The sequence below is a fragment of the Alosa pseudoharengus genome, unplaced genomic scaffold, assembly GCF_046254945.1.
Source record: "Alosa pseudoharengus isolate Yale_2024_CS ecotype anadromous, Long Island Sound unplaced genomic scaffold, YU_APseudo_1.1 YU_APseudo_1.1_scf_17, whole genome shotgun sequence".
In the NCBI taxonomy this organism is placed as follows: Eukaryota; Metazoa; Chordata; class Actinopteri; order Clupeiformes; family Clupeidae; genus Alosa; species Alosa pseudoharengus.
The window spans coordinates 18,141,622-18,151,975 of record NW_027468640.1 but is presented as its reverse complement, the minus strand read 5'-3'; the positions used below and the strand labels follow the sequence as shown (position 1 = coordinate 18,151,975).

The 10,354-nt window shown below is 39.5% G+C and overlaps 1 protein-coding gene across 3 annotated transcripts; it reads left to right on the top strand.

Moving 5' to 3' along the window:
* The first annotated feature begins 2,375 nt into the window (after positions 1–2,375).
* On the top strand, positions 2,376–5,517 carry LOC143127333 (uncharacterized). 3 transcript variants are annotated; one of them, XM_076288764.1, is made up of 4 exons: positions 2,376–2,472; positions 2,848–2,980; positions 3,391–3,475; positions 4,082–5,517. In XM_076288764.1, the coding sequence occupies exons 2-4, from the start codon at positions 2,904–2,906 to the stop codon at positions 4,952–4,954; spliced, it is 1,035 nt and encodes a 344-aa protein (XP_076144879.1). In that variant the 5' UTR covers positions 2,376–2,472; positions 2,848–2,903; the 3' UTR covers positions 4,955–5,517. The 3 variants fall into 3 exon arrangements, with proteins under 3 accessions (XP_076144879.1, XP_076144880.1, XP_076144878.1); XM_076288765.1 differs by having other exon boundaries at positions 2,399–2,472; positions 2,859–2,980; XM_076288763.1 differs by lacking the exon at positions 2,376–2,472 and having other exon boundaries at positions 2,479–2,980.
* Positions 5,518–10,354: the final 4,837 nt, after the last annotated feature.

Below are 10,354 nucleotides of genomic sequence, written 5' to 3'. Positions count from 1 at the left end.
CTGTGGTGGAGAGAGCGAGCAGCACCAAATTCCTGGGGGTGCACATCAGTGAAGACCTCTCCTGGACCACCAACACAGCATCACTGGCGAAGAGAGCTCAGCGCCGCCTGTACTTCCTGCGGAAACTCAGGCGAGCAAGTGCTCCACCAGCCATCATGACCACATTCTACCGAGGCACCATTGAGAGCATCCTCTCCAGCTGTATCGCTGTGTGGGGCGGAAGCTGCACTGAATACAACAGGAAAGCCCTGCAGCGCATAGTGAACACAGCTGGAAGGATTATTGGTGCTTCACTCCCCTCCCTGAAGGACATTTACACCACCCACCTCACCCGCAAGGCGACCAAAATTGTGAGTGATGCAAGTCACCCCGCTAACAATCTGTTTGATCTACTGCCCTCTGGGAAGAGGTACAGAAGCCTGCGCTCCCGCACTACCAGACTCACCAACAGCTTCATACACCAAGCTGTTAGGATGCTGAACTCTCTCCCTCCTCTCCCCCCTCCACCCTCAGCTACATAACATCCTGGACATTGGACCCACAATGGCCGCCTGCACCACTCCACTTGCACACTTGTACACTTTGCAACTTGTTGCTGTTGTCCTGAAAACACAACACTTCTGCTGCTCTTACATAACTTGCACCACTATGCCACTTTATTTCTTACTTAGGTCAAACAGAACTACCTCAGCCTCTTATTGGCCTGACTTTGCACTAGTATTTTATTTTATTGACTGTCTATGCACAATTTCAACCAAATTTTGCTGCTCTTATTTTTTCATTATATGTGCCCTCTTATTTACTTATTTACTTACTTTTTTGTTTACTTGAATGTTATGTTTGTCTGTGGACTTAAAATTGGTAAAATATGTCTTGTCTCCACCGTGGGATAGTGAGAAACGTAATTTCGATCTCTTTGTATGTCTGGAACATGTGAAGAAATTGACAATAAAGCTGACTTCGACTTTGACTTTGACTTTGATCAACCAATTTAACAGCTGCGCACAGTGTAAAGGGGGGGGGGGGGGGTATAGACCCTAACTATGAAAAAATATGAACAGTCAAGATGTAGACCGTGGTGACGGTCTGAGGGAGGTCGAAATAGCGAAATAGATCCCCTTCCCAGGCTCTGTACCTATGAAAGACAAAAACACACATATCATTCATACATTGTGAACAGCCATAGTACACAAACAAACTTTATTTGTGAGTCTGTGATATGAGACGAAGTCACACAAACTAGCTTTACTCACCAAACAGAGCTAGAATTAATGTGTTTCATCCATAATTGATGTACTTTGTCCACCAACGTTGTTTACATCTCATATTAAACATAAAGTATAAGTATAAAAGTATATATACTTTTTTGATCCTGTGAGGGAAATTTGGTCTCTGCATTTAACCCAATCAGTGAATTAGTGAAACACAAACAGCACACAGTGAAGACACAGTGAGGTGAAGCACACACTAATCCCGGCGCAGTGAGCTGCCTGCTACAACAGCGGCGCTCGGGGAGCAGTGAGGGGTTAGGTGCCTTGCTCAAGGGCACTTCAGCCACGGCCCACTGGTCGGGGCTCAAACCGGCAACCCTCCGGTTACAAGTCCAGAGTGCTAACCAGTGGGCCACGGCTGCCCTAATGGCCATAATAATCTATGATATGACCTAATATGCTGAGGAAATAAATTCAAAAGTGCTTCGTTTTTTTTCACATACAAGGTATTTCAGGCCACAGATACAGTATAACCTAGGGGACACAATGAAAATAAATTAACACTCCCCTCAATGTCAACACTATTTCTTTGCATTGATGTGCGACTTTAGAGTTGATGAACTCCGGTGATATGCAAATTCCTTGCTGCAGACATTGCAGAGGACTTTATTTTAATCAACACTTTATTTTTATCAACACCATCAGGCCGTTTTTTAAAAGTAAATGTCAATGATCTAGGCAGCACATTTTCTTCTCTCTCCTTCATTTTACAGTCTAATGGTTACTGACTACAATGGCTCGGGGTCAAAGGTCATACGGAACCGATTAATCTGCATTATTTTTTTTAATCAGTTATTTTTTTCTCAAATTAATTAATCGAAATTAGTCAGTTATTTTGACAGCCCTAGTTTTAATATCATCTAAACTACAACCCACAGTTGTCATTAACAGGAAAACCAAATATAGAGACAACAGTTTTTGGTACCAGGCTGCAAGCAAATTAATTTCTGATGAGAAGTTGGACATTAATAGGGGTCTATAGAAATTGAGTGTCTTTTGTAGACAGCTCCTGGTGGATATGTGATGTACTACACATTTTGGAACACATTTTGGTACTACACATTTGGTGTGTGTGTGTGCGCGCGCGCGTGTGTATGTCTGGTTGTGTGTGACGGAGAGCTTCATGTGGGTGGGTGGAAATAAGTTCTGGGTTTGTTATCCAAACACTAAAGCCCTCACTGCATGTTTCAGACCACTTAAGGTGAGATTAAACACAACTAACCAACTGATTAGGAAGAAAAGACAAAGAAAAGTTTACTTTTTTCTATATTATATGTCTTTGTTTTGTGTGCTTAGTTACATGCTTATCAGATATGCACAAAAGCAGGATTTTTAAGCAGGCCATTAAATATTATATAGTATATGTTAACATTAAATAGTATATGTTATATTAATTTAGTTCTTAAATATATATGTAATACCAAGTTTACAGTAGATGTAATTTAGTTCTATCAGCTTTGTGTGTGTATTGTAATCTACAAAGGTGCTTTCCTGAATTTTCATATTATTATTTGACTTCAAGATGGATCATATTGCATGTAAGAATGTGTTTGTCTTGATGTCACATCCTAAATAGTCTTGCTTCAGACAATCTGTACACTGTTAAACAATTGAAGACTTGGAAAGTCCCGCATGGTGCACACAACTCTGCAGTCGACCACAGGCTTCTTTGGTTTAAACCCTGCCGAGTTTAACAAGCTTCTAAAAGGGCAAGTTATACAATTCCATGTCATATCTATTCAGTGCATGGTATTCTATAGACCCTTTCGATCTGTTTTCCGGTTGAAAAACATTCAAAGTCAATGCAGATACTTTGAAATGAAAATTAATCAGTGTAGCTTAATGTCGTCTTTAAAACAGGGTTTTTTATTATTATTTTTGTTTGCCCCTACGTTACTATTAGCTCACCAGAAATGGCATGTTTGCATGTTTGTTTATGCTTTTGAAAGGGTCAATAGAACAGTCATACAACATTCTAAGCACAGCACCAGCTGATGGTACAAGCTGAAATGATTGTGAGAATTGGGACATAAGCTGCTCTCTACAGGATGTGGTATAAGCCACCCCAGAGCACACTGCTCCTCCCCCAATGCCTTTACACTTTTTTTTCTATTTACAGGAAACAGTGTCAGTCGAAGATGTTTTACCACAACAGCACATTCGATGATTACGTGACTAAGAACCCATATAACTCCAACAGGAAGGTTTGAATAAATTATTTCTTTACCATGCATTTGTTGAGAGTTTAAACTTAGTGAGATAACATGAATATGGCAGGACCTAGAAAAACCTGTACAGTGCCCACTCTGGTCATCCTCACAACAACTCATCATAGTGCCCACCTCCAAATAAAAGGTTACTGTGATTTTTGGGTCACTCTCCCCCAGGCTTTGGAATAGTCTTCCACCTCACATTATGTCCCGTCCCCCTATTGCCAGTTTTAAATCAAATTTAAAGATCTCTTTCTTTTAGCTCAGTCTGATGCTGGGTCTTATACGAACTCCTCTCTCATCCATTGTTATGATTTATGTACTATTTTTTACTCTGTATATGTGCTCACTTTTTAATCTCAATCTTACTTTATTATAATGTTATTTGTTTGTTTACTTGATCTATTCTAATTCCTCTTATTTATCTATGTATGCCATTCCTCTTTAAATCCTCTTTTTTCATCTGTGTCCCTATATTTTGTATTACCAACTTGTTTTGCACTTTGGGTCAACTCCTGTAGTGTTTATATAAATAAAGTGAATTTTTGATTACCGATTTTAAGAAAAGAAGAAAAAAACATGATGTTATTCATTTCACAGGCAGAAAACTTCTGCATCACAGCAATGCACAGCAATGGCTCTATGGATGCTAATAACACACAGGCCATTCCTCTGATCAATAGCGGCTACATCATCATCAGTTTGTGTGGGGGTCTTCCTCTCCATGGCTGGGCAGTCTATAGTCTCCATCTTCACTGGAGGTGCAACAGACGACTCTCGACCTTCGTCATCTTCCTCCTCCTCATTGACGCTCTGCAGCTACCTTTGAGCCCTGCTTTAGTAGTCGTTGCTCTAAGAAAAGACTTATGCTTGGGAGATGTCTTCAGATGTGACCTAGTTTGGTATCTCTGGCTGGGTTTGAGTATCTGCGGTCTGAATCTCCACCAGTTGGTGGCGCTAGAGGGGATTCTGTCTCGTAGAGAACTGCAGTGCTCTGCTCTGTGGGTCTCTCTGCCTTCCTCTTTGCTGATCTGTTTGACTGAGTTGGCACTTTTCATGTGTGTGGTCGCACTGAAAATGATACACTCAAGCACACTGGACTATTTCATTGGTTTGGTGGAATTCACGTGGTGCCTAGCTGCATTTGTGTTGTCTTTGGTTATGTGTGTGTTTTTTTGTCAGTCATCATATCCATTGAACCATACACATTCCCGTGACAAGACAGCAGAGCGAGTGATGTTAGCAATAGCTGCAACGACCAGTTTTGTTTTGTATGGTCTTTCTATCCCGGCCCTTGGGAACGTATTTTTAAACTCAATTGATGACAATATTTATAAGATACTTCACAGTATATCTATCTCACTTAGTAGTTTCCGACTAATAGCAGATCCTCTCCTTTGTGTTCTAGCCTGTAGGAAGCCTCCAGAAAAAAAGGCAGGAGAACAACGTTTAATTGACTTCAGACTTGTCTAAATCTGTGTTTTTCTACATTTTTGCTGAACACTTTCCACCAAGTAATTTTACTCTAAAGTAAATGTAATGAAATATAAATTAAAATGAGTATTGTCTTGTCTGTCTCTGTGAATAGTAGGCCTAGTCTTCACATCATCTGTAATGCCATCTACTGGTAGCCTGGGAATACACATAAAAACTTCTGGCAAATTTGGAATTTTCTCTGCAGGTCTGTCTGGAAAAGAGACCATTGAAGCCCATTTCGAATGTCCCCAAAGATGTGTGTGTAATATTTTTTTAATGTGAATGCAAATGTAAACAACTTAAATTCAATTATGTTTAATTAATAATGAATTCCCCTGACATTGACTACATGAATACATTTGACACATAAATAAACTTGACATTCATTACAATGACAGGTAAGTCACTACATTACTGAAATTGCTCGCAGCTTTGAGCTTTTGGTGATCCATTTCTGTTTTGTTTATGTGTGTATTTAAAATGCAAAATGAAAATGAAATGCTTAGAATTACTTTCAATTTTTTACATCTGAGTAAACTAAACCAGTATATCCAATTTTATCCAAATGTTTCTTGATGTTTTTGTGAATGAAGTTCTGTTAACTAACTAACCATTGCTACAACTTTTTATCACTATCCCTAGCACAATATCCCTAATTTTATTAAAACACTTCAAAACTGACAGAGAAAGAGGATGACAAAGAAAGGACAGCCTTTTGTTTTGAAGTTGTCCTTCAAGTAGTTTTAATGAAAACTTACTACCTCTAACTGTGCCTCATGACAGCTTAAAAAAACTGTCAACAATGAGGCTATTGTGCTGACGCACAAGTCAGCATTTCTGAATCAGTTCATCCAAATAAAGAACTATGGTAGTAATTTTACAAACGATCAAATGTTCAATATCATGTCAGCACATTCTGAGCACAAACAGAAGAAAAAAACCAAGATGTCATTATGGTATGACACCCAAGTTTACATAATTTGATATGAGGTTGAAGTCATAACAACAACAACAATAGCACAAGATTCTTGATCGATCATGTACTGTAGGGTTTTACACAGTGGTGTAGTCTACGTGATATGCAGGATTACGCAGTAGGCCTATACCCACTTAAAAAGCATCACCATCTCAGTATACCCACTTAAAATAAGCAAGGATATGTATTAACATTTGGGGTTGATTACAGTATACCCACTTACAGCTAACTACCACATCACAGTATATACACTACAGCAAACTAGACTACACCACTGGTTTTACATTATATAAATCTAAAAATCCATAATAGGACACATATTAATGTGAAGAAGCTCACTTAAAAATCCTTCCTGGACATATACTAGAGGACTTGTGATCTTAGTTGTCAGTGCTTGTTGGTAATTCTGACAGTGACCCATTCTGAGTGAATGTGCAAGTGTGGGCAATTTGAGGTGACTCCATTTGCGGTGTCAGGTCTCCTCTGATAGATCAGTGCATGCTTTCTCATATTTCAAATAGGTTTCACCCAAAGCCCGCTTTTGGGATGGCAAATACGTTCTCCAGCCAGAGTTTTATGAGCTTCCAGACAAATGTCACCTACAACTGTGTTGAGTAGGGATTACCCAAACTCATGAAGGGTAGAAAGTTAAACAAAGACATAATAACTTTCCGTCAAGTCATTTTTACACACAGATGAAAATGAGGAATGGTATCCCAAAAGTGGATAATTCATTTATGAGCAACGTGCTCAAAAACTGATTAATTAATTGTCTCTGTTTTCCTCCGAGAAGTGGGATGAAGCAGTAGGCCTCATGTTCACATGCCTCATTTGCCATCTAGTGGTGAATTGGATGAATTGCATAGAGTAATATAGGACATTTCCCTCTCCCCCTCAGAGGGTGAGTGTCTGGAGCAGGGGTAACATGGAGTGCATTTGAAAACGAAGATAAGATGAGATAAGATGAAATGAGATGAGATGAGATGAGAAATACTTTGTTCATTCCGAAGGCAATTTGACCATCACATGTTCTGTGCATGTAAACAAACATAAACATAAAAGTAAAATATGTTTAAGAGAAAATAAAATAATAATAATAATAATAATAATAATAATAATAATAATAATAATAATAATAAAGTCACATAAGTTATTAGCCACCTTACCGCGGGCAAGAAGGTGAAGAGTTGTACAGTTTGATTGCCATTGGAGGGAATGACATTATGTGTCTCAACATTGGCGGGAGATTAGCCTGCCACTGAAGTTTCATTTAGGGGATGAAAGGTGTTCAGGATGCTCATCAGATAATGAAGGTATAATGATTTTTAGATTGAAACCCCACTAGCTCTAACATTGAGTTGGGATAACTAATGGAAAGGTTCCCCATTTTGCAACTACAGTCAACTAAATTGTATGGTATGGTATCCTACTGTAGTCTTGCACATTGCAAGTATAAAATTAATGTTCATTGAGTAGAAAAAGAAAATGAAAACATATCCAGGCCTTTATTTCTTAGGGCTGAAATAATAGTCGTTTTAACATTTACAATCCTACTGAGTGCCTGGATATAAAATGTTTTTCCTTTTCCTTCTCAATGAACATTTAACCCAAGAGCACCTGGGGATAGAAGGGACACCAGCAACTCTCCAGTTCTCCTTTGTGTATAAATCCATGTGTTTCCATGCCTATGAGTGTGTGGATGCATACAAAAGAGAGAGAGGAAGAGATTTTGTTTTGTTTTGTTTTGCATAGCCATAGGTAAATAATGTTTCTGTCATCTTTTTTTAGCACTGTGCTATATACACTTGTACTGTAAGAGAGACTATATCTGGACAGGACAGGAATAACACTAAACAATGAGGTTCAAAAACACATCAACCACACCTTTGAATCTTTGAATGGTGACAACAGCAAGCCTGTCACCTAAACCCCTTTCACAGTCTCTCTCTCTCTCTCTCTCTCTCTCTCTGTGTGTGTGTGTGTGTGTGTGTGATCTTTGCCATAGCGTTTTTGCTCACTCTAATAGTGAAGGTCACATCTGCCATAGCCCTTACAGTCATACACTTGCACATAGAGGATACAGTTCTGCTATTTCAACCCCTGATCTCCATTTGGCTCACTGACCGGCATGCTCTACAACATGCACAATGAGATCAGAATCCTATTGATGAGCTTTAGCGTGACACCAGATCCTGTGTGTGTGTGTGTGTGTGTGTGTGTGTAAGATGGTCTGCAGGGCATTTCCCTTCATTTCCCCTAGCTGGAGAAAGAATTGAGAATCAATTTCAGCTGATCAGATGTTCATCAGGTCAGCATTGTGTGTGTGTGTGTCTGTGTGTGTTGGGAGAATGGGGTGGGGGGGGGGGGGGCAGAACAAAAAGTGAAAGCTATTTTGTGTGTGTGTGTGTGTGTGTGTGTGTGTGTGTGTGTGTGTGTGTGCGTGTGTTGTACAATTCTAACTTCAATACGCCTTCCAAAGGATCAAAGATAGCAATTTTAGATCCAACAATTACTTAAATGGATACTGCTCAGAATGTTGCATAGGCTTTTGTTGAGGTAAACAGCGTCCAAATTTGGATACAGTACACTTGATTTGCTGTCTCTGATGCTTTCAATGTCTCAATTTGTACACCTTGGGTTTGGCCTCCGTTGTTTGAGGTCTCCTTTTCCTCTGTAAGCCACCAGGTGTATGTCAAGACATAAGGAAACACATTAGTTAAATTGATCAAGTAATTATGACTGAGAGAGAGAGAGAGAGATGAGTCATATCATTCAGAGTTAGAAAAAGATTGGCAGAGGGGTGTGTGTGTGTGTGTGAGAGAGAGAGAGAGATAATATGCTTTCATTTAGAGTAAGGGGAGGATTGGCAGAGGGATGTGTGTGTGTGTGAGAGAGAGAGAAAGAGAGAGAGAGAGGGAGGGAGGGAGGGAGACAGAGAGAGAGATGCTAAGCATAATGGGTATGTTAGAGACAGAGTCCACCTCTAAGGCTGCCGTTTGATAGAAGTGCAGAGCAGAGCGCCTCATCCATTATTCATCTGGATACATTTTTAATGCGGTCCTATACCGTTCATTGTGCCTGGCCCAGAGTTTCCTCTGCCCAAATTTGCACAAATTGTAACCAAATATTAAATTATGTTTTACATAGAGTGCATTGTATGTGCTGTGTGCTCGTTTAAATTTGAAATGTGTCACTTGAGGACGTACTACCCCGAGATTGCAGTATAAGGCTGCAAAAAACTTGCTAAACACACTAACGCTAAGCCAAATTTTTGAAACCCAATCTCTCTGTACCATCCGTGCCTTCCTGCTCTGGCCCTCAAACGTTCTCTTTTTTGACTCCCATCTTGAAGCCACCTTGTCTCTGATCTTGAGCATTTCCTGGCCTCTGATTGGTTTAAAAGGGAGAGAGGAATGCCTCTGTAACCCCTATTACTGACTGAGTAAGGTTTAAACACGCTGTTGAGTAAATAGGCTACACATATTACAATATGATTGTAAGCACATCTAGAAAGAAAACAGCTTCACACACTTTAAAGTACAGGGTTTTAGGTTCTACATTATGAATGTGTTTCTAAATGGTATATGCAAGCTTATGTGCAAGTCCTACCAGGAAGACGCTACACCTGCATGATATCAATATTGGGACCTGCACCTAAGACTTTTAACTCTTTTAAGTGTTAGTCTTATACACTTTGTAAATGTCATTGTGAATTAAATCTTTATACTTGAAATGTATTTGTGAATTAAATCTTTGAGGTTGTCTTTCAGGTTGAAATACAGATCTTACTATACAACAAAGAGATGCCTTACCAAACCATTCAGGAAATCCTGGAGGGTGACTATTGAATCGTATTGGTGTCCTGCTCAGTTGCTTTTCTAGTTGTCAGCATCTACTCCTCGGAGGTGCTGAAGGGTGGGTTCAATTCCATAAGGTCATAAGATGGACATTGTCCTCTATGCATCTGTGATTGGGCCTATCCAAAAGGTTCAATGTCAATACCAATCATTAAGCCTATCCAAACTGTCACGTTTTCATCCTGAGTTCCTTTATGTGTGTGCAGGTCTTTTGTCCAATACTTTACATTAAGGAAAATAATACTTAGCCATGATGGAAATGTGCATGTTTGTTGATAGACTACTTTGTGCCAGCTTTTCCTAAAAACATGTGAATGAGTATCAGGATCTCGGACACTAACATGCTCTTAGTTTGGGTCTTGTCACTTGACTTGCTTGAGAGGCATTTTCCATCCATTATGTTTTATTATACTATAGAACAATTGCAAATAGCCTCAGCCTCTCTGTGTGTGTGTGTGTGTGTCCGTCCCAGTGCTTGTCAGAGTTAACTCTCTTCTACTGGTCATTTCTACTGTCTCAGCATTGTGTAAGAGAGGTTGTATGGACTCTTATCTTCCATACTAC

Coding starts and splice junctions, on each gene's coding strand:
- LOC143127333 (XM_076288764.1), top strand. CDS start 2,904: ATGGTGCACACAACTCTGCAGTCGACCACAGGCTTCTTTGGTTTAAAC. Junction 2,981..3,390: donor TTTAACAAGCTTCTAAAAGG/GCAAGTTATACA, acceptor TTCTATTTACAG/GAAACAGTGTCAGTCGAAGA. Junction 3,476..4,081: donor CATATAACTCCAACAGGAAG/GTTTGAATAAAT, acceptor TTCATTTCACAG/GCAGAAAACTTCTGCATCAC.